The 24,825-nt window shown below is 42.0% G+C and overlaps 1 protein-coding gene across 4 annotated transcripts; it reads left to right on the forward strand.

The window, feature by feature from the left end:
- The first annotated feature begins 14,528 nt into the window (after positions 1-14,528).
- LOC133134661 (uncharacterized) lies at positions 14,529-23,646 on the forward strand. 4 transcript variants are annotated; one of them, XM_061250917.1, is made up of 9 exons: positions 14,529-14,635; positions 15,104-16,183; positions 16,475-16,629; positions 19,733-20,177; positions 20,422-20,566; positions 20,761-20,930; positions 21,234-21,780; positions 22,120-22,223; positions 22,375-23,646. In XM_061250917.1, the coding sequence occupies exons 2-7, from the start codon at positions 15,107-15,109 to the stop codon at positions 21,408-21,410; spliced, it is 2,169 nt and encodes a 722-aa protein (XP_061106901.1). In that variant the 5' UTR covers positions 14,529-14,635; positions 15,104-15,106; the 3' UTR covers positions 21,411-21,780; positions 22,120-22,223; positions 22,375-23,646. The 4 variants fall into 4 exon arrangements, with proteins under 4 accessions (XP_061106901.1, XP_061106899.1, XP_061106900.1 ...); XM_061250915.1 differs by having other exon boundaries at positions 14,546-16,183; XM_061250916.1 differs by having other exon boundaries at positions 14,546-16,183; positions 16,478-16,629.
- The last annotated feature ends 1,179 nt before the right edge of the window (positions 23,647-24,825 follow it).

The following is a 24,825-nucleotide window of genomic DNA, read 5'->3' on the forward strand; positions in this document are numbered from 1 at the left end:
TATTGTATTTACCCGTTCTTTGATGCATTCTCTGCATTTCAGGACTAGCTCACCTATCTGACTGCTTAGTCCAGGCCACCACACTAGCTGACTAGCACGTTCTCTACATTTTACCACTCCCTGGTGGCCCTCGTGGATTTTCTCCAGCACACTGTTTCTCATGGCAGCAGGTATAACTAACCTTGTGCCACGCAGGAGAAGTCCATCATACACACTTAGAACTGCTCTCTCATGCCAGTAGTGTTTGACCGGTCCTTCTAACTGGTTCCTGTCTGGCCAACCCTCCAGGCAGTATCTGATTACTTGTTCGCAAACGCTGTCTGCACCCAGCTGCTCACGAAGCTCAGTCAGGTATCTGTCGCTTGTCGGGAGGCTGTCCAGCACAGAATCAACATAGATATTTGTATCCTCCATCAGGTCACTGTCAGCCCGTGTAGCTCCATCTTTGAGGGGTGAGAGCGTATCAGCTGTTGTGAGGCTTTTCCCTAGCGTGTGTGAGATGGTATATGAATACCTCATCAACCGCATCCTGAACCTCTGTATCCGAGGCAGCAGCGAATCCAGAGCCCGTCCACCTAGTAGGCTCACAAGAGGCTTGTGGTCGGTTTCCAGCTCGATATGCAGACCAAGAATGAAATCCCTGAACCTCTCACAGGCCCAAGTCAGTGCCAGCGCCTCCTTTTCCAGCTGAGCATAGCGCTGCTCCGTCTCCGTCAATGACCTGGAAGCATATGCGACCGGTGACCAAGTCTCTCTCTCCTTTTGTAGCATCACTGCCCCTAAACCGTAGGATGAGGCGTCGGCTGATATCCCCCGGGGGTTTGTTAGGGTCGTAAAGCTGGAGGACTGGTGAAGACGAGAGCTCATGTTTGAGACTGCAAAATGTCTTTTGTTGCTCATGACCCCAGCACCACTGATTCTTTGTGGACAGCAGATCCCTGAGTGGTTTGTCCTTTTCAGACAGATTTGGTATGAACTTCCCTAACTGGTTTACCATACCAAGGAAGCTCCTGAGCTCGGTTATGTTTGTCGGCTCTTTCATGTCCAGTACAGCTCTTGTTTTGTCGGGATCCGGCCTCATGCCATCTGCCGCGATGATGTAGCCAAGGAACTTCACCTCACTTTTCCCAAACTCACACTTTTTCATGTTGAGCGACCCCTGCCTTTTCTGCTTGCTCCAGGACAGCGTGCACTCTCGCGTCGTGCTGCTCCTTCGTAGTCCCCCAGATAAGGAGATCGTCCATGTGGCAGACAACTCCTTCCAAGCCTGCTGTCAATTCGGTCACCATCATGTTCTGGAAATGCTCCGGTGTGGAGGAGATACCGAAAGGCAGGCGGTTGAAGTGATAACGCCCGAATGGCGTGATGAAAGTGGTATAGAGAGCTGACTCTTTTGACAGGGGAATTTGCCAGAAGCCCATGTTTGCGTTCAGCTTTGTGAAGTACTGTGCACCAGTGAGCATGCCTAAGGTCTGTTCAACTGAAGGGAGGATGAACCTTTCACGGCACACTGACTCATTTAGGGGTGTCATGTCCACACATATCCAGACTTCCTCTTTGTTCTTTTTCGGGGCTACGACCATGCCGCAACACCAGTCAGTTGGTTCCACTACTCTGCTGATTTCTCCATCCTCACCAACTCTTCCTTCACTTTGCCCATAAGTGGCAAAGGAACTCGCCGTGACACTTTTAGTGAGAATGGCGTGGCGTCTGGTTTGAGCTTAATTGTGTAAGGCTTCTGAACCCGCCCCAGTCCATCACAGAGTTTAGGATATGCCTTTTTTACTGTCTCTTGGTCTATGCTGTCTACTCTCACCACTAGCTTTAGTCTAACTGAAGCTGCTCTGCTCAACAGCGCCACCTGTAGGTCCCTCACTACAAATATCTTCTCTGTAGTGCTCCTCTCTTTATATGAGAGTGTTTCCGTAGCGAACCCCAGGACGTTCAGTTTTGCTCCACCTGGACCATAGAGTGGTTTCTGTGCTTTTTCAAGCTCCCCATTTCCGTGTCTGACTCTGTCAAACACCTGCTCTGGAATGGCTGAAACATCAGCTCCCGTATCTATTTTGAAGGCTACTTTGCTGCCTCTTATGTTAATGTCAGCCATCCATGGGTCCTCACCAGACGACACCTCCCCTAGAAACAGTCCATCCACGTCCTCAGCAACCTCATGTACTGTGCTGGTTGAGCTGCATACTTTCCCATAATGTCCTCGTCTGCCACAGTTGTGGCATACTACACTTTTAGCTGGACATTGAAAAGCGGGGTGAAAGGGTGATCTACCGCATTTAGGACAAGACTTGTAATCCCCCCTAGTCTGCACTGTTCTCTTGAAAGGGTTTGGTTGTCCTTGTGTCTGCTCCTTGAATTTGTTTTTGTGCTGTTTCCCCTTTTTAAAGTGCATAGCATCCATAGCTACATTACTAGCACATTTCTCCCCTCTCAGATCAGACTGCTGGCGTTTTATTTCTTCTGACTGTCTAGACATTGTGATGGCTTTTGTGAGAGTGAGATCCTTATCAAGTTGCATCCTCTCTGACAATGCTGAATTTTGAAGACCCACTACCAGTCTGTCTCTCAAAAGTTCATCATGTAGTTCCCCATACTCACAGTTTTCTGCCAGTGCATATAGTGCTGTGATGAAGGAGTCCACAGGCTCGCCTGGCTGCTGAACCCGTTTGTTGAACTTAGCCCGTTCATATATCACGTTTTTCTTTGGGATAAAATACGTGTCAAATCCATTTTCAACTGTATCATACTTCTGGCGCTGCTCGCTGGTGAAGTCCAGCCCCCGTAGCATGTTGTCAGCTTCGTCCCCCATGCAGTAAACTAAAGTGTTTACCTGGTTATCGTCGGAGGATTTGTTCAAGCTACTTGCCATTCTGAACCGCTCAAATCTCCTTATCCACTTCTCCCACTCCTGTGGCTTCGAGAAGTCGAAGGACTCCGGAGGTCTAATGGTAAAAATCGCCGCCGGCATCGCCATGCTTCCTCTCATTTGTAGCCGGAGGCTAATCAGCTAGCTAGCCGTGGCGTCTCCCGTCTTTTCCTCCACTCCGCAGCTCAGCGCAGCTCCACTTCTGACACCATGTTGTGTTGGGTTCTTGGTAATAAATAAGACCACCTCCAGTTCGGCGTTAAGCTGATTTACTCAAGTAGTTGTTGGCAAGACAATACAGATGATCAGTTACCGTGAGCTTCCCTGCTCGTCACTCTGGGCTCCTCCTGACCCCGCCCCATGCGTGACCTCATATCTAGGTCCAATGTCAAAACAATAACATTACACCACAGTCCGCTCGGTTGCTGAAAGGATGTTCGCTGGTCCCTTTTCCAGGTGGAAAAGTTTGTTGCTGTTGTTCTTTGGTGAGCTTTGCAGGGGTAAACTGATGTAGCATTCCGCGTCCACTCGCTATAGGCCACGAAGTTACCGCGAGGTAACTAGGTGTGTCCGTAGCCCTGGTAGTGCGCTTTGCAGCGTTCAGCCTCTGTCCGAGTCTCGGAGCCGATGAGCCAAAGCGAATGGTCAAAAAGGGTGCTTCGAGGAAGGGAATGAAGAAAAAAAAGAATCCAGAGAAAATGTCTTGCTCTAATAAGGGAACGTTTATTGCTCCCGCCATTACGGGATTGGCTGAACCAAGCTAGACGTTATGCGGGGTGGACGTCGCGGAATTGTCCTGTGGGATTGTGGGAGTTGTAGTTCCTACACCAGCCAAACTGTTTCAGCCTGATTTTAACAACAATAGCGCTGTTCGAGAGTACTACAGTATGGTTCTAGCTACCGGTAGACATTTGAAGGACCAGCCCGTTTATAAACCGGCAAGAATATACAAGCAGCTACATGATTTATGCTTTCAATCTGGCCCTTGATGACGGCTGTAGCCAGCATCTATCCCTGATCAAAACTGGAAACATGCACCTGGAGATGAGATTCAGAACCCCCCTACCCAGAACTGTAAATTTGATTGTTCATGCATGTTTACACAATATCATGGAAGTGGAGGAGGAACGTGCTGTATGATTATTATTAAACATGAACACAGTGGTTTTGAGCAACAGCCCGTATACAGGAAAATACTTGTTGTGGCCTGAGATGAGCTATCAGATAATAATCAACACAATTTACCTGCCCTGTACATTGTGAATACACACCCTCAAAACAGACCTGGAGAACACTGGCTAGCTTTGTATCTGTGTGCGGATCAAACTGGTGAATTCTTTGACTCCCATGGAAACCCGCCAGACTTTGATTATTTCTCAGACAGCATCAATACTTTTCTACAGAGAAACTGCAAACAGACTGTTTACAACACTGTACAAGTGCAAGACTCGCTCAGTGCGTGGTCAGCATGGCATATTTTACTTGCACCACCGGGGCCATGGGAACCCCTTTTAGTTGAATTATATCACTATACTCTGATAATTTAAAAATAAATGATACAATGGTTTCAAAGTATGTTGGTAAAATATACATGAATAAATATGTGAAAAACATGCTTTTTTAAAATGCCTGTATGCTTGTAAAGAGATAAAAACAGCAAATGTAAGTGTAATGTAATTTTCTTAAGAAAAATGTTGATCATGCTTACATTTTTGTCGCTGCATTATTGTCACAAACATCAAAGATGGAACCACATTGATCGGTCTAAAACCGGTGATGAAACTGGAGGTTCTTTCTTGAGTTTTTATCGGTGTTCAGTTTACTATAGAGGCCGTGGTAATTTTTTATGCATAGTAATTGTGTTGCGTACATGTTGATTAGGTATAACGGAAAGCGGCATATTATGGCTAAACCTGCCAACCTGGAGGTCTTCTAATCTCAGCAATCTTCTGAGGTGCTGTAATGTTCTTTATAAGATCCGACATATGTGAACCGCTTACAGCTTTGCCCTTGAAAACAAACTCTCCTTTATCATTCCACGTTGCAAATTTCCAGATTTTATCTAAAACATTTAAGGCATTTCTTTTGCTTCTAGCTGGAATACTTTGTATAACATCTTGAACCAGTGTGATATCTTCAGTATCATTAACACCACCAGATGGTGTTTGACCATTGGTTTCTGATTCTGAACCCCCCTCAGTGGTTAATGATAAGGCGAGTTGAGTTGTTTCTTTTTCACCTTGTTTGACAAGAGATAAGAATCTTTGTAAAGCAGTCGTGTACAGCTTTGCCTTCTCATGAGAACCCACATCAGTCCTTGCTAAGTTGCGTATGGTCTGATCCAATTCATTTTCAACAGTTGGTGGATTGGTTCGGGGGTATAAGTGAGATTATTTCATTTATCCAGCTGATTTTGAGGAACTAGAAACATCTTTTAAGCATGCTCCATGTTTTAACCACTGCGTAATGTTATCAAACTTGTTAGAAAGGGTATTGCTACACTCAGTAGAGGTAGAAGGAATCCCTTTTGATTACTAACTTTCTGTCTTTTTTTTTAATGGAATTTTTTTGTTGTTGTAGTTAGCAAGTCGTTTAATCCGTCTGCTGTTTCCTTAATTATTTTCAGCTGAGTAACCATTAGGCATATCTTGAAATGTAAAACATTGAGAGCTCTTTCACAAATTGTGTTTATGAGTTCCAGAGAAGCCGACTGTAAAATGGCTCATCGTTGTTATGCATTGCCTTCAAATGGCCCTTTTAAAAGAGGCCAGTGCCATTGAATATGAGACAAAAAATTTTCTTGAGAACATAAACTACCAGCCCATCCATGCTCCCACATCACGAAAACATGCAGACTGCAGGTTTTACGAAGAGAATCAACTTTCTCTAGCAATGTGTGATACATGTCACGAATAACCACTTTTGTCAATGGGTTAACAGTGTTTGGATCAAAGCATACTGGACAACCGTGGTAAAACAACCAGCGATTTCATACGCGGTATGGACCCCAGTTGATTCTGAATACCTGTCTAGATGGTAAGTGCCATGTCCCTCCCCCCAGTTCAGAGCAAGCTGAATGAAAACATTGTCCCGGTGGCTCAGATAATCTAACCACCGAATGCCTGGCGTGGAAAACAACTTTTGTTGTTGGATATAGTTGTCGGGCAATGTTACAACAATAGTGTCTTCAGGCAAGAAACTTGTGCAATACTGTTTCATACATACCAAGGATATAGTTCTGCACTGGAAAGGGTCTAGATTAGTGCTCCCCAGAACCTCTGTGAGGAACCTTAAACAAGCTTCTTGCAAAATGACTTTGTTCTGACAGTGCTCAGCCATTTCCTTTCTCAATGCATAAATTCTTCCCTCTCCTTTTCCATCATTGTAACACTACCATAGTACAAGGGTAGCAGGTATGAGCTGATGTAATTCTGGTTCTCGATTTCTGATTTTAAAAAATCAGCAAATCCTAGAGCAGCCGGCATGGCACTCGGCTTCATGGTGAGAAATCAGAAGGAATCAATATACTGTTGTCGTCAGTAATACACATGAGATTGCTGCCTTGGGAAATTATGTGTGGTGTTCTGCCTTGTGTAATTAAATATTGCATGAGTAGGTAGCCGTCGCAACCCTTTGAATAATGTGTAATAAATGTGTAACCCTTGTACTTTGGAGTCCGATACCTTTTGAAAAAAGTCTACACATTTTTCGCCAGCTGCAACCCAACGCCTCCCATTAAAATCAATACAGCATATGTACTTTGTGATGTGTTCACCTCGGTCCTGACAACACTCAAAATAATAAAACATGTAGTGTTGGCTCTGATTTTCGGGTTTCACCTCCTGTATGAAACACGTGTGCTTACTCTCAGGAACCAACACAGCTTTGCATGTGTAACAATGCTGGGGGCTACACCTGTGTGGTTTAGGATCGAGGTAAAAAAAACTATGTCTTGGGATGTGGTCTGGAGGATGTTTGAAACTTTGTACAGACACCATTTGCTGTATCACAAAAAATTCTATCCCCCTTGCAAAACTCATCCCCTCTGGGGTCACGTTTCTGGTTCCGTCTCTGCAATGACATCTATCATATTTGTTTACTGCTGTGTGTGTAGGCTCTGCATCGGCTAGCTAGCGATGCTTTTGTGAATATGTAGTGCTTCATATGTAATATCTTGATTTATATAAATTTTTATTGATATATATTTATATAAATTGAACCACAATATAGGCTATATCTAGCTAGCAAGGAATAAAAAACAGCTATGGCTTATCTTCCTAGTTAGCGAGCGATCTATCGTCGGATGGATCTATCGATGGATTGATCGCTCGCTAACTAGGAAGATAAGCTAGCTAGCGGTCTCGCTATCCAGCTATTTATTACTTTGCTAGCTAGGGAGCTACATACATACATACACCAGACTAAATAAATGCTTACTGACAGAGTAATGAGTAAGCAAGCGTATGCCGTTCACAAAAAGACACGCAAGCCAGTTGACGCTACCATACGCATCAGGGGAAAATGTATCTTATAGATTGCATCATAGCAACCAACAGATAAAGCTTGGCAACCACGCTGTCGACTTGACGCTAACTTACGCATGAGGGGAACGTAACCAGAAACCGGAAACATGACCCTGGAGGGTCATTTACCTCCGTAAATGTTGGATTTAAAAGGTGTGCTAAGCATATAGCGAAACTAAGATTGTTACCCTGATTGTAGCTAACAATTACATGCCGTCATTTCTTGTGAATAATCTCACTCTTGAGATACGTTGACAATCATGTTTTTAATAATGTGCACCACCAGTACTAATGTGTCATCAGCCAAGATATCAAAATTGCTCTGAACCACATTTTCAACTATGCTCAATAAAACGTCCAAATCAATGTCCTCACCACTGTACAACGTCACTGGTGTTTGACAGTTCATGAACTCTATTCATCAGCTGTTCTAGGGTGTTTAAAATGTGAACATACAATGATGCAAAGTTAAACCATACCCTGATTTCAGAAATGTGGTGTGCGTAAAACCTGCATTGCTAAGCACCCCACCAGTTTGGTCAACACCATCATCATCATCATCATCATGAACATTCGTACCAACATGCGTGTCAATGTTGACAAGATTAGTTGTTATCTTAGGTTCTACATAACTACCATTGGGCGGTTTACAGCATCCAAAGCTTGTAGAAGGCCGACAAATGCATCACCTTCTTCCTTGTGCTCTACAGATCCTGCCTCAGCATGCGTGTTTGCGGGTCCTTGGTTAATATCATTAATAAGCTGCAGCAGGTAAGGATTAACTGTAGGTTGTTGCGCGTTTGAACTGATAGGTTCAGGGCTTGTGTCATGGTTAGTATCTGGGGTCTTCTCCAACAAACAGTTTCAACATTTTTGGGCATAGGTCTTTTATTTCTTTTTTAAAAAGCCGGTTCAGTGCCATTTAATATTTTTGGTATAATTTTCAAGCGCCGTGTGGCCAGATCCAACTCACGGTTCAACAGCACCAAAACCCCCCAAAACGATGCAGAAGCCTCCTTGCTGTCCATCTGAGCCGACCCTGAAGTCAAATATCTTGTCGGATATACTCTGAAGCATAAATGAATAAAATCATAATTAAAAAAGTATTTTTAAAAAAGCTACACATTCACATTTGTTTCTGCTGGAACAAATTCTAAGTTATGTTATACAAGAAAATATGAAAAGAAATAAGATATACCCGATAATAATACCATTAATCTTACCATGCTTTCTCTTCTGAATTAAAATTGGCCCAGAACCGGTCTTGAAAGAAGTGTTTGTGGTCTCTGTGTCCACTTCTACTTGACTTTCAGGAACTTAAAAATAAAATAAAATAACCCAGCTCAGAAAATTTCAGAAAAAATGAATGTTAAAAATTAATTTTAAAAGTTTCATACTCAGCACTGTAATATGGTTTTCATTGTCCTCTGAAGCGTGAACCTGGGCAGCAATCAATTTTGTAGGACATTCCAAACCAGCAGCAATGATAGGCATAGATGATGTTTGGCTATCTATTTATTATAAAATAAATAAATAGATAATAAATAAATAAAATATAACATAACGAATAAAAAAGCTTTTGAATGTATGCACACAGCACACAGAACAGATTCAGTACACACACACACACACACACACAAAGAGAGGGCTGTTGGTGGCCTCTAGCTGTGGCATAAACTCCTCCAAAACTAAGTACAAGAAGAATAAGAAATAAGATTACAAAAGACGTTTTAAAGGTCGTTAACCTATGAACACTTTATTAATTATATGCTAGGAATACAGACGGATATGCTGAGCAGCTGGTTTTCCGTGTCAGATCTGCTGAGCATGTTTCAGGCCAAGTTCCTTGTGTCAGCAAAATCAGCTAAGATACTATAATGAGGATCTTTGGAGGGCTTATTTTTTACCTTCTAAAGGGGTGTGGTGAATGAAAAAGTGTTACTTTTGTAACGGGGTTCAACAGGATATGTGTCTAAACTGGCCCCCCAAAAACCCTCATTTCCGTTTTTCCAGCATAGGCCTCATTTTGCATCTTCAATTAAACCTGAGATTATAAACTAAATTAACATTGGCTGCATTTTAATCTTAGACTATGTCTGATATATTTGTTTCAATACGAAAATAAGATTTATTAATTTTCATAGGCCGTCTAATGGTATATATGGCTCTCATAGTCTATACCAGGGGTCAGCAAAAGAGCCATTTTTGGCCAAAAAAATCTGTCTGGAGCCGCAAAACATATTTGAGCCTTATAATGAAGGTAACACTGCCTATTAAGTCAAATTAGCCTATCAACATTACTAATAGGTGTGACATGTGACTACTATATCTGACTGCAGTGGGGTATTTATGGTTATTTGGTTATTTAACTTTGCGTTAAAGCAGCAGTATTGGAGTTTAGAGATTTGATCAAATTCTTAAAAGTACACTTGCTCTTCTCTGCTTTCTGGAGCAGCTCTGAAATCGCACTCTCTCATCCCCAGCCGGATACTTTTTCGGCAAATGCAGTGTGCTTGTTCTTCAATATTACTTTTTTGTTGTTGTTTGCTAATGTCTCGGCACAGATCAAGCATACTGGTAATCCAGCAGTGTTGCCGGTAAACGCAAACAAATCTGGCCACACACTATTAGATTCTCTATTTTTTTTGGGGGGGGGGGGGGGCAAAACGCGCTGGGTGGTAGACATAGGATATGACACACATTTTAGTTATATTTTTCAATTATTCGGTGTACAGGCTACACATTTTTCCAATTGGAGAATGTAAAAATCACTTACAACAATGATACATGAAAATGTAAATGTAAAAAAATAACCGTTCATTTCCATATATTCCATAGCCACAGGGAGCCACTGGAGATGGGCAAAAGAGCGACATGCGGCTCCGGAGCTGCTTGTTGCCTTCCCCTTTGCTAACTGATCTCATCCTGAAGAATCCCCTATAATTCACTTTGTTAACACCTTTAATTAAATTTAAAGCTTCAATCAAAACCCCCCTAAGCCTCCTTTTGCTACGCTTAAAGAAATTGTGCATCCTAAGTTTATCCTCATAACTTTTATGTTTTAGACAAGGAATCAATCTGGTTGCCCCTCTCTGAACTGCATACAGTACTCCAAGTGTGGTCTAACAAGAGTATTGTACAAGGTGAGTATAGCTTCCTTGGATTCATCGTCAATACTCCTGTATCCTAGCATTTTTTTTTACTGCTAACGCACATTGACTAGAACCCAAAAGGCTTTTTCAACTTGAGCACTATTCAATTTTGTACCCCCCATAAAGTAATCCTGCCATATATTTTTATTTCCCACATGTACAACTTTACATTTAGTTGTATTGAACTGCATTTGACAGGTTTCCACCCACTTCTGGATTCTGTTCAAGTCTTCCTGGATTACTTTAGTAGAGTCCATACTGTTAGCTAAACATCCTAGTTTCGTATCATCTACAAATTTAATGTAAATGACCTCCTCTTTAATTTTCCTTTTCCTATTACAGTATTGAAAGAAGCGTTTGGGATTGCATTTTGCATCATCTGAGATTTGCATTTCAAATTGCCTTTTGGCTAACCTTAGTTCTTTTGTAACGTTAGCATGCATATTACAATATTGAACTTTATTACTCTCAGTGCTGTCCTTTTTATACATCTGATGCAGTTTATTCTTACATATAGCTTTATTCATCCACTGTGGAGATTGTTCTCAACTTTTTTTTTTTTTTTTTTTGCACCTAAGGAATTAATTTACACTGTGTGTCAAGTATAACCCTTTTGAACCTGCTCCACTTTTCATTCACAGTCAAGAACTTGACATTACTTAAATTTGATTGCATCTTTTAAAAGTTGGCACGCCTAAAATTATAAATCCTGGACTTGGAGGACCCCTCTAAATTTGCCAAAATGCCTACAAACTTATTGTGGAATGGTCACTTGTCCCAAGTGGTTACATTACCTCTATCCTGCTAATTCTAGCTGAATCATTACATATCACCACTAAAATCGAAAACATCTAAAAATTCCTGTATATATATTATATATTCATATAGATCTTCTTTTTTTCTTTACATTTGTTTCAGATTTTTTCCTTTTTCTCCCAATTTGGTAGCCAATTGTACCCCATCTGATCCAATTAGAGTTAGTGTGAGATACACTAACTCTACGGCTTCTTCAAGCCGTCTTGTCTCATGCTCGTGACCGTGATTCCGAGGTGCCCAAGGTGCTTTATTTACCCCCCTCCTGGCTGTGGCGTGCACACTAGTTCCCTAAAGGATGTACTATGTAGTTCCTGGAAGTTTTCCAATTCTGAACTATGCAATCGGCCCGCGAGCCGGCCCTCCAGATCAAGAATCTTGCTCTGGAGATGCTCAACAAGTTAACAACGGTGACAGACGAACTGCTCAAGGAAATCGCTTTCCAGCAGAGCGCTCATTCTGCACCCCGCTGCATAGCTTCACATTTTACCCCTAAATATCTCCTTCTCAGTCCCTAAATCTGAAAGCTACTGCCAAAATGGTAACACAAAAACCACAGAAATGCGGGGTGGCTCTGAACAGCTTGCAGCAGAAAACCAGAGTAAAAAGAAATGCCTCTTAATTATACGCTTAGCTGGCCAACTTACAGTACAGCACAAAAAATCAGGCACTAACATTAAATCAACTATATAATTTGTTAGCTTAGTGTCGCTCCTTGACATTAGAAAGAAGAAAGAGAAAAGAGCCCTTGTAATGGGTAGCTAGCTACCCATCTAGCTCGTACTTTATTTATCTCCGGACAAAAATAGACCCAAAATATGAAATATTATGCATTATGCACAGGATAAGAGTTTCTTTGTGGATGAGTCTGGTGGCACTTTCCCATATATATGCCAAACTTCCTGTACCTCTAAAAAAAGAGGTTTCTCACAGATTTTTCATATTTACAGATAAAAGGCTAGTAATTTGGGAGAATTGAAAAGTGTAATTCCATTTAAAGTGCACCTTTCGCAAAAATCTATTATACAAACTTTCCACCTACTCAATCTTAGCAAATTCTGTAGGTCACATTTGTGGTTCAATCTCAAGAGTAGAGACTGAGATAATAATTCAAATGTCATAATTATGACATATACAGGAAGGTACTTTAAGGAATGGAGCATGTGCGGGGCCTGGAGAGGGGGCCTGATGCTGAAGACGGGAACTGAGGCGAAGCCGGTGCCGGAACAGGAGCAGGGTTCTGGGACACAGCTGGTGCTGATGCCGAAGGTGGGACAAGGGACAGAGTCGGTGCGGGGGCTGGAGACAGGTTCTGGGGCCTCGAGCAACCCTGGAGCAGGGACCTGGGACAGACCCAAAGATGGAGCCTGGGACGGCGTTGAGGTTGGGACATCAGACAAAGCCTGGGACAGGGCCCGGAGCGGAGTTGGAGATGATGTGTCAGGGACAGAGCCTGGGGTTGAGGCTGAGTTGGCATCGGGGACAGTGCCAGAGACGGGACCTGGACGGAATCGGGGACAGGGCCTGGGACGTCGTCAGGGGCCGGTCCTTGGATGGACTCGGAGACCGAGGCTGGAACGGAGCTGGAGCCAGGGATGGTGCTCAGGATGGGGCCCAGGTCGGTGGCAAACTGTAGACTGGATCCGAAGCACTGGAGACAGGATCTGGGCAGAGCTGGAGCTTGGGTCTGGGATGGTACTGGAAACCAGAACTTGGGGAAAACTGTTGACCTAGTACAGGGAAGTTCTGGTCACTTTGGGTGACCCAGGTCCAAGAGGGCACTGGGGATAGAGTCTGGAGAGGTGCAACTGGACCTGGTGCAGTGTAGGAAACGATCCTGGAAATTGGACCAGGAGAGGCACAGCGGAATGGACCTGAGGTCGTGCTGAAAGCTGGGCCTAAAACAGAGCTGGAGACTGGGTCTGGAGTGAAGCACGAAAGTGGATCTGGGACAGAACAGGAAGCTGGAACTGGCACAGTTCAAGGAGCTGGCTGTGGAACAAAGCAGGAGACTGCAGCTGGGACAGAACTGGAAGCAGATTTCAAGAACGGAATATCAAAGAAACCATTACAGACTAGATACAAATCGAAACACAATGCTTGAACAGACAGCAACCCTAACACAGGGCACTGTGCAGCAACCGAAGAATAGGTAGGTAGAAATATACAAACAAATTAACTAAACGATTAACAGGTGTGAGAGCAGGGGAAAAGAAAATGAGGAACAGGTGAAAGGAATGAAGAAGTGACAGGAAGGAAGTCCAAATAGGGAGTGAAGGGCAGAGACACGTAATAGAGAGAGAGAGGGAAAACAAGGACTGGAATGAGAGCAGAGAACAAGAAAAAGGAAAAAACAATAGAAGGGTACAGATGTGACAGAGTTATCCTTCATGCATAATTATAGAAAGCAGGTTATGAGAAGCAGGTTATGAGAACTAAAAATGTGCTTTGTCTTCTTTATTGTAATGAAAACAGACCTACTAGTTGAGTGCACACACAATGTGAAATGACAGTTATCGTACAGAATTAAGTTATGAATATTTCTAGATTACTGTATTTTTTTAGTTAAGACTGTTCATGAAAATTAAGTCTATAGCCTAGTACTAGAATGGCAGTGAAACATTGAGGTTCTTGGATTGAATCCCTGGTTGAATAACCCCCCTTTCATACCAAAGCCTAGTCATGTCTATTCCAAGTAATTCCCAGGTTGTGAACAGGGTTGCAGTTCCAGGTCGGATAACCGAGGTTAAACCTTTCATACCAACAGCAAAAACAGGACATTCCCGGGTCCTTGCTTTTGTGTGAAAGGGGTATGACTTGAAAGGGTCCACAGTTTAAAAATGCCTGAAACTCATAAACAATTCTGATATCCCTTGTGTTTCTACAGCACACCCATGCACACACTGACACACACACAAGCACACGCAGACACACACACACAGACAGGACTTCATACTTTCCGAGGACACTGACATATCAGCAAGAAAGCCACTCCCTGATTGCAATAATAGAAACAAAAGCAGCACAGGCATCAGCAGCAGGAAGACAGGATTAAACCGGTCTAGTCTCTATCTCACATGGCTTTCCTGTCATTCGGGTTCTCTCTGTGAAATGTGAAGAATGTACTGACAACCTTTTAATAAAGTACTTTTCTCCCACACACTCCACAACACTTTTTCTCTTCTGCAGGCCGGAGAGACCAGGTTTAATGCAATCTGGACAGAGTCTACAGATAGAGAAGAGAGGGGAAGAGCAGGAGACCAAGCAAGGTTGAGTGACAATGCTTAAACTTTTCTCTTCTACCAGACAGTGCGAAAAAGGACAAGTGAGGGGGAGAGAAAATGAAAGAAAAGGATACAATGACAGAAAATAGGGTGAGAGGGAGGCAGTGACACAGAGAGGTGGAGGGTGAAGCATAGATTTAGAGTTAGAAAATAGCAAGGAAAGAAAAAGACAGGAGAGTGGAAGAGTGCTACTGTATGGACGAGGAGCAGAAAGTCAGTGGACATTACAGCTTGCAGACTGACAAACACAGCGGGTGAGGGACTCAGATACAGCGAGTGAGGGGAACAGATACAGCGAGTGAGGGGAACAGACGTGAGGTGTGAGGGTCATAGAATCGTGGGTGAGAGGTGTTGGCCTCCTATCCTGTCAGTTTCAGCCACCTTTGGCTCTTCTAAATGTCTGAAACAAACTCAGGCATGGACACACAGTCTCTGCTTCTCTCCCTGCTGCAGAGGATGCAGATCAACTCCTCTTCATCTTCCTCCTTCACCACTGAGAACAATCAGGACAGACAGCAGTCTCTGCAGGGAGGAGATTCTGTGATTATAAATAATTTGGAGGAATCTCTCCCCCTTGCTGTGGATTGGGACCCCACCAGTGGAATCCCCAGGTGGGAAAAGAGACAGGCACTCCCTCCTCCTGACCATCTGGATGCACTTATCCATAATTGCCAAGAGGGAAAGGAAAATGAGACACCTGAGACCCTCTCCACACAGGGCCCTCTCGGCGCTCGTCTTGGGAACAGTGTCCCGTCTACAATGTTGGAACACAATCCCAAAAGAGACAATCAGCACAGACTTGCCAATTTGGTGGGTGACAAGACCAGATGGAACACGGGGAGCTCATTCGGCACTTCAGTTATTTTGAGAGACCCCGTGTGGATGTCTCCTTGGGGGATGGGTGCAGGGCCCCCTCCTCGTTTGGAACAGGAACAGGATGGAGCCAGGGAGGGGGGGGAGATTCTTTCCCCTGGCCCATGCAGGGATATTTCAGATCAAAACTCTACAGATGCCAGCAACCCAACTGGACCTCTGGAAAAGAGCACATCTGGACTTCCCTTAAATCCTCAGCAGTGGACAGATGCCTCCCAAGAAGACAGCACAGTAGGTGACCCCATTACATCACCTTCAGCTCTGAAACAGACCAGAAATCCTACTGCTGCCACTGACATTCTAAACCCTGTTGATACCTCTGGAGGCTCCAATTCAGGAACTCAGAACATGGTGGCCAGACACCCTCCACTGGGCCCAAATTTTGAGTGGGGTGGGAAGGGGGATTTTGGGGGTGCTCCTGGTGTGGTGGAATGGGACGATACCAAGGGAAGCCTCAGACCTCATCAGAATGTGTGGGAAAATACAACCACCAAGATGAAGAGGAGACGGACTGGACAGAAAACAGCCACATGGACTGAAAGAATAAAGGACAGGTGGAGGGACAGGCCCAAGAGTTTAGGGAAAAACAAGGTGGGGCAAAGGAGCGGGCCAGATGGAAAGGTAAGGGAAAGAGGAAAAGAGGAGAAAGAGAAGTCACAGGTGAGTGTGATATTTAAGTTTTTCCTCTGGATTTCCTGCTTGACACTGTATGATTTATACTCACATAAATATCCTCATAATTCCCTAAGGGACTGCTGTGATTTAGAGTAAAATATATTTCACCCATTCAACAGCCTAGCCTATATGCATTTTGTAAACAATGGAAGTTTTGTATTACTGTACTGTACAAACACACACACACACATTTACACAGAAATACATGCATGCACACACACACACACACACACACAAACTCACACACACAACCATTTAAACTTTTATTTTGTTTAGCAGTCCAGTCATTTAACCTGGCATCGGATTATGGATAAAAATATCAGTGACGCACCCACTAAGGAGGAGGAGTTTATATCTCAGTCACCAATTAGAGAATGGCCAAACCATGCCCCTCCCACTCAGGCTCAACGGAGGACTGAAAGTCACATGAGGTAAGACAACAGGAGCCTGATTATGTAACTGTCAGAATCTCTCTGCCTCTGGTCTGTCAGGAACACAGAGCAGAGATTCCTTGAGAAGTTGTCATAGCAAATTCATAAGTTCAGTCTCATGCATATAATTCATTTCAGGGCCATTGCTTCCTTATGTCAACATTCAGAAGTACACAAACAGGCTTTAGCGTCCACATACTGTATGATTTTCAGACTATAACAGCACTCAAAGCTTGTGTGCACACCACAGGGTTGTCAGAACATTTGAGATTTATTTCCCCCAAAATATTGCTCAAAAGTTAAAAAAACATTACATCACGTTACATAGCTGAATCCCATAGCTATATATTTTTCCAGGGCATTTCTCCTTTAAAATCATACATGTTGGGTAAATTTACCAGCCTGCCAATCCTGCCCAAACTCACTCGACAATACTGATTGGCCCAAGGGGATTGTGTAGCAAATCAGTCTCTCCAGTTTGAAGATACCGTGGTAAAAAAGAAGCCTTTTTGCCATTCTTCTTTCAGTCTGAATGAGTAAGCGAGGGAGAGAGTGATGTTAATTGTTTATTGAGGTCTTCTTTTCCCCGTTATTTTCAAATCCCTTTTTTCTATCACATTACATGACCGGGATTCGAAACCAGGACCTCCTTTCTGTGAGGCGACAGTGCTACCCACTGCACCATCCATGTAATATATATATATACACATATATACACACACACACACACTGCTCAAAACAATTAAGGGAACACTTAATCATCACAGTGTAACGCCAAGTCAGTTAAACCTGCTTTGATGCAAATGAAAGTGACAACAGGTGCAATGGAGATGCAAAACAAGACAACCACCAAAAAGGTAATGGTTTTACCTGGCCACAGACAATTGCTCTTTCCTTCTCCTTCCTGACTGATTCTTCTCTAGTTTTGTGTTCTGCTAGTGTCCTTGTCACTACTGGTAGCATGAGGTGGTACCTGCAGCCCAATCAGGTTGCACATGTAGTCCAGCTCCTCCAGGAGGAACACTGCCAGAGCCCTACAAAATGACCGACAGCAGGCTACCGGTGTGCATGTTTCTAACCAAACTATCCATGAGGGTGGCATGAGGGCTGGTCGTTCTCTAGTGGGACCTGTGCTCACAAATCCTATCTAAAAAAAGGTGGTCCCAGTATTTCACAACTCCGTGCTACATGGGTAATGGTAGCTTCATACACTTCATGTTGCATGGCTAATGGTAGCATTGGCGATCCTTATCACAGAACCAATCACGGAGACATATATAACATGGCCTACAGTGTTAGCTTTTTGTTTACAAAAAAATATTTTGGTTGGACAGCGGAGCCAGAATTCAGAGAGAACTGCATCAGGATTTAAAAAAAGTTTTACATGGCAGCTTAAGTCACAGACTGATGGAGATGCTTATGTGAAACTCCCATGATTTTTTTCCATAGAGAAATTATGTTTTGATGTGAAAATCCATATAGGGGCAAAGGTTGTCCTCTCGGTGAATCAGCTTAGCAGACACGCCCACAAAAATGTCATAATGTTTTCAGGCTCAATCCCTGGGCGGGGTGGGGTTTCCATCAGAAATAAAGGAAGCTGTCTGTGTGGCCGTTAGCTACAATAACCCAGTTCCATTATACCACTATATGTTATGATTACGCCACTCCCATCTATTTGGCGGGGATGGGAGAACCCACTGATACTCTACAGTAAAGATCCCTCCCCACGCAAGTGTTATTCAAATGAATGAAACGATTGGAGGCTGATGTATCAAAAGCAATACAGTAATACTTTATTTATAACATTCGTTCAGAGTAATTAATATTTGTGGTGTAGAGGACCAGCAGTGTATTAGGGGTACATACATGAGTTCTCAAACACAAGTTTATATGAAAGATTCCAATAAATAATGTTGGGCAGCACCCCAGTGCTCAATATTGACAGGCAACCCACTTTTGATCCACAATAAGTACAGGGCTCCCCAGTGACTCAACACCCCAAGCCCCGCAACCAAGGTGACACCATGTTAACCATAAAAGGCTTGGTCAATACACACCAATCGTAATCACACCACATGGGTGGTCCCCGTAACACATTGAGCATCGAGCGCTGCCCACTAAATATGAGAACCCAAGCAAAGCCCAATTAAGATTTAGAACAAGTAATGTAGTAACAAGTAAAGTGCATGAAGTGCCAAGATAATCAGTTAGATAGACAGTTGTCCAAATTACACCTGCCCACTGGCACCTCCCCTTGTCCCAGCCTTGATATTGCACACTGCCCCCATATAATGGTTGATTACAATAGTACAGCCCACCCTTGGTATTGCACACTGCCCAAACACAACAAGTTGCGTCAATAGTAAAACATCAATGATTAAAATAGCTTATTTTCATAGACATGATATAAATAAATAAACATATACAAACTTCACATGTGGGAAAACAGTGGCTAGCTGTCCAAACAAAATGGCAAAAAGGACGAGTGGCGGGGTTCATTCACAAGCCGGCTCCCAATCCCCTGGTGTACAACTGGGGCACGCAGACGCCGAACCTGGTCTAACGTCAGTTCTGTTAGTCCAATTTACCGCACTTTCCACTCCGCTCCCCTTGCTAAGCAGCTGACTGATGACGCAAGAATCCTGCCCCTATGCACCTCGTCATTTAAGCCCTTACTATTCGCCCCTGGGTCCGAAAGTCCCACTGGCTACATTTGAATGAGCAGAATATATATAGTCATTATTAAAATCATAGCAATTTTCTAAATAGAAAAAGGCTGCTGTGTGACTTACCGTACAGAAAACAGGTTTAAAACCCATATTTGCTGTTTTATTTAATTGTCAAGAAGCCTAATAATAGCTAACAGCAGTGGCCTATAAAATAAAATCGCTAACATCGCTTCTGCAACATTATCTTAAAAGTGAAACTGAACGATGATGATCAACTGGGTAGTCTGGTTAGTTAGTCTGCTTTTCAATGGATTATAATGTAATTGACATGGGATTTGATAAGATAGAAGATGTCAGGGAGTGATTCCCTGGCAATGGCAATGGAGTTGGATCATCTGTCCACTCTCTAATATTATTATTTGGTCTGTCTCCAGCACTTTCAATGAACTTGAATGCAGTTTTCCTCCAACCAACTTGATGGAAGACATCTTTACAGGGGAGGAGTGGCCTAATTCTCAGTCTGTTAGAAGAAGCCCCTTTACCATTGAGACCACAAGCCAATCAGCAACAGGGGGAGATTGTGTCACTCATCCTAACCAGAATAATAACCAACCAGAGATGAGTGAAATGCAGACAATTCCATTTGAGTTCTGGAGCACAGACAGTCAATGGGATATTGTTCCAGGAGACAACCATATCATGGACAGAAACACCATGAAGTTGTATACAAACACTCAGCCAGCAGCCAATAAGAAGTCCATTGAACACATGCTCATCCAGTCCATGGCAAGTTCTGTCTCATGTAGGTCTTACCAGGTGCAGGCCAGAGACCAATCAAGGGAATGTATTTCAGAGGCTTCTTCCAAGATCTTCACAAAGGTAAATCACACTGGTATTCTACTGATGCAGCAATGATTTTAGATCTAGCTAATGCACCAATAATATTTGTGTATGTGTGTGTGTGTGTGCGTGTGTGTGAGAGAGAGAGAGAGATTACATCTCAGTGAGCATGTATGAGTGTATGAAAGAGAAATTGTGTAAAGGAAAATGAGGTGTATTAAATATTTTTAGTGAGGTTATTAGCATCAAAACTGTCCTCAGTTCTTTTCATCTCCATTTCCAGCCAGTGGAGGTTCTGGATTATTCTGTCCAAATGAGCCATGTCCATTCAAACAGGAAGAGAGAACACTCCTCAGGAACAAGAAACAGTAGAGGGCCAATGAGAGGGCTAGGCGGTAGGGTGGAGCCAGGAGAGGGGGATTCCACAGGTAGGAGGATTCCACAGCAAGAGGCTCTGAGGAGAGATTCTAATTTAGTAATCTCTGAATTTAGTCATCCACTCTTTTCAAATGGATATATTTAGTTTATATTAGAAAATACTGATTGTTTGATATTTTAAATCAGCTGTAGTCTATTCTTCACAATGAGCACAGCACAACCTTTCCTGTCTCCTCCCTCTCAGTTAATACTCACTTGCAGACAGCAGAGGGCACAAATGAGGAAAAAGTGAATACGATATCGCTGTATGATTTTCAAGACTCATCGATGCCTCTCCCACCACGATCCACCTTTCAGTCCTCTGCAGTCCATGACTCGGAGTCATCTACATCTAGTGAAACGGTCATTAAGAAGGTCAGGAGCCAATTTAATATTATAACCTGCCATATTGCAATAGATAGCTAGATTGATATTGTGTTATTCTTTTAGAGGATAGCCTTTCCATAGATGATATAGGTGGCTTCACCGACACAGAATCACTTGACTTCAATAAATGTGCATAAAAAGCAACAATATCGTTCACAACCACTTCTTGATAAACATAGGGCTAAAAAGATACACCAGTTGCATTTACTGCTTAAACAAAATGTGAATGAAAGCACAGCCAGCGGTAAGTGTGTCCCTGATCTTATAATGAGCCAGGCCTCTCTTTTTCAGAGAAAGATGGCAGACGGGAGGGAGGACACACGCCACGTTCGCTTTGCCGAGCAGCCAGTGTTTTTGCCTGATCTCCAGCCGTTTGAGATAATCACCCCGAAACAATCAAACAAATCTGGTCTACAAGCCTGGATCCTGGCTCTGAAAGGAAAGACAAAACGGAAATCCCAACACTAATTCTAAACCAACCTCATGTGTAAACTGTGCATACAATAATTTAAAGTCAAACATGGAAAATGTCCTGCTGTGTGACTGTAACCAGCAGGACCTAAGAAATGTAACCATCAATAAAAAAAACAATTAGCCCTAAAAATATATTAAAAAGCCTTTGGCTTTGTTTCACAGGGGTCTATTTTCATGACTGACAGTAATTGACTTAAAATATTATAGCAATTCGTTATATTTTCTAACCAAAATTGAGTCCAGTGTGGCGCAAAATATCATTTTTTTAAACGGGCAATTTCTCTGGCACCCTTGGGGCTTTTGTCATCAGACCATCACCAGGACTTCCAGCAGACACTTGAAAAGCACATGGCATGATCAGAGGGTGAGTCTCCTATTAATTAGAACATTTCACAGTTTTCATCCAACCACTGAAGTGTTCATTTTTTTTCTCCTGCAGTGTGATGCACATACATTATAAATGTAAAAAGATTTTAGTGTAAAAATGATCAAATTGTATAAAAAAATAGCAAGCCTGTCTAGATGCTTAAAGGCTAACTATTGGCAACAAGGCCTCAAAAAAATTATCTCGTCACAAGTATATAATTTTGTTTATTTTTGTTCATTTCTAAGGCCACATAGAATATTTTTTTAACTTTTTTCCAATAATGTATACATATATGCTGGATGTATATTGCCATTGAAATAAATGTTTTTCCATCAGCTTGTTTCAGACATGACAAGTAAAGAGAGGACAAGGAGATACAGAGAGAGGATGAATGCAGATCAAAGCAGGAGGGAGGAAATCCATAGTGGAAGAATGAGAAAGTAAATAAATTATGTTGTAGGTAGAGTCAGTCAAGTTACCTTAGTAACACTGACTTTTAGTGATTTGTGATTTCTTATGTTGATTTCTTTCTTACATTGATATAAATACATTAATATGAATAATAGCTGGCTTTTCTTGATTTATTAACAGATATCATGAAAAGAAGGCCAGTGGAGAAAGTAACCACACAGCATAAAACTACTAACCAAAGAAAAGTGTGGAATGGAAGTCCTCAAAAGCAAGATGCAGGAAAAGGGAACGGGATCTAACAGCCATTTTAAATCTAACCCCTCCATCACCTGAGAGTATAGACATGCCTGATGAAGAAGTTCTGGTATCTCAGGATGTAAATATTCCTTCAACTCTAAGAGCCAAACCACCAAAGAGGGGCCGTCAAAAGCAGTCCAGGGCCAAACTTAAAAAGCTAGAGAAAGAAAATCAAATGCTTAAAGCAAAGCTAGAAGTTGAAAATGTTGATGCATTTTAAATCAGTTGATTGATATTGAAGTTACCAACATGAATTATATTGTTTTCTGTTTTAATTAAATATGTCCTACCAAGAAATTATATTGTCTTGTGTCCTGTCCTGCTGTGTGACCTTATATCCAATGGTGTGACACTAATAGAATGGGAAATAATACTTTATCAAGCTTAAGTTACTGTACTTAATAATTAAAACATTGAATCAGTTTATTGTCTTAATCTGATGCATTTTCTGCCAAGATTTGAATAAATTGAGAACATTCAATACGTTTGTGTAGAAAAAACGCTGTCACGTCAACAAATGAGTAAAAAATAATGTATAAATTCTATAGATTTGTGAAATATACTGTACTGTGCAAAAGTCTTAGGCACCTGTATAACATTGTCCAGATAAGATTCTTTCAAAAATAATTCAATGAAAGGTCCTAAATAAACATACAATACATTTTACATTACATTTTAGTAATTTGGCAGAATAGTTCAAAACTGAATCAAATAACTTCAGTTAAGAGCTTCTGATCTCAGACAGCCTTGATGAAGTTTTTATGTAAAAAGTAGCCAATTGCTTACAGTAATGTTACTATTTAAATTAAATACAAAAATGTCTGTAAAATTAAATCTTTTGGAAAATGAATATTTGGAAATCTCAAATGTGTTATTTTATACTAACACACACACAAAAGTAAACATATATAATAAAGTCTAGGGTGCCTAAGACTTCTGCACAGTACTGTATGTGATGAAATATTTAAACAAGTGTCTATTAATTATAGTGGGTATTCTCACAGCCCAAAATTCATTTTATATTTTTAATATTTTAAACCTAATGTGATGTCACACTGCAGGACAACATCTGCAGTGTTGAGAAAGTTGATAAAAACATTAAAGACAGAACATTTTTGGTGACCACTTATATTTTCTGAAAGTGGACAATTTATAGTGTACAAATATGTAAAATAAAATCATCAAAAAAAAAAAAATTGTATTCCATTCCATTTGTCAACTACCCAGATATCCTACCATTTCACTCATTTCCTTTCACTTCATATGAAAGTATACAGTCTCCTAAAAAAATCATATCCCTTGTCAGAGATAGGAGGCTACTGTCGATTGTGTTTTTTGGTTGATTCTGAACATCCATATTTAAGCATCCAGTCGGAAAATGATAACACCGACAGTGAGACCTGATACAGTCATGGAGTCTGTTGAAGTTTGATCAAAATGCTTTTATTTTAGAATAATTATGAAGTTTGATTTAAATGCCGTTTAGTACTACAATAACATAAAGAAGTCAATGTTTAAAGGATCATTTTAATGCTGTTAAAATGAATAAGTCAGCATAATGAGATAGGTGCATTGGGGGTTGGACCCAAAATGCACAACTCAGACAGAGATGTAATAAAGTCCTGTCAGGGCTTTATTCAGGGAATGTCCAGTGAGCGTAGTTGAAAAACAAGCTAAGTTCATACACATAAAATCCAGCCAAAACCAAAGTACAGTACCGAGGGAGAAGGCGGTCTCAAAATCGATAAACCATGCAAAACGTCCAGTAACCAGGAAAGCTGTCAGCGGGGCAGTAGTGCAGATGGACGGCAGGCAGGCTCGGAGTCGAAGGTGGTGCAAGAGTCAAGACCGAAGTCCGCTCTGCGGGGAAAAAGCACAAAGACAGCAGGCAAAGTTTGTGGTACAGTCAGGCAATGGTCAAGAAAACTTCAATAAACTCCAAAGTCAATAAACAGCCTTGGATCTTAACGGGTAGCCAATGGCTTGGAAAACCGCTCAACCGTGTACTGAAAACAGGAGGCAACAATTTTGCAAAGACATGACATGAAACTGAGCTTATATGCAGGTGTAGACAGGTGCAGACAATTAGCTTGAGAGCAGCATGAGAACGGAAATCAGGTGTGGAGGATTGACAAGTTAACAAGATAATTAGTAATCGTTAGTAATAAACCTGTCCTGCCCTAGCATTAGTAAATTAGTAAATGACATGCTCAAGAAACGTAAGGTAACATGAACACATGGTTAGAATGTTAGTATTACCCAATCCTGATTTAAAGTTAGTAGATTAGTAAGAAGACAAGGGAAATTGAAACAATTAGGGAAGCATGAGTGACA

The sequence above is a fragment of the Conger conger genome, chromosome 8 (genome assembly GCF_963514075.1).
Source record: "Conger conger chromosome 8, fConCon1.1, whole genome shotgun sequence".
Classification (NCBI taxonomy): Eukaryota; Metazoa; Chordata; class Actinopteri; order Anguilliformes; family Congridae; genus Conger; species Conger conger.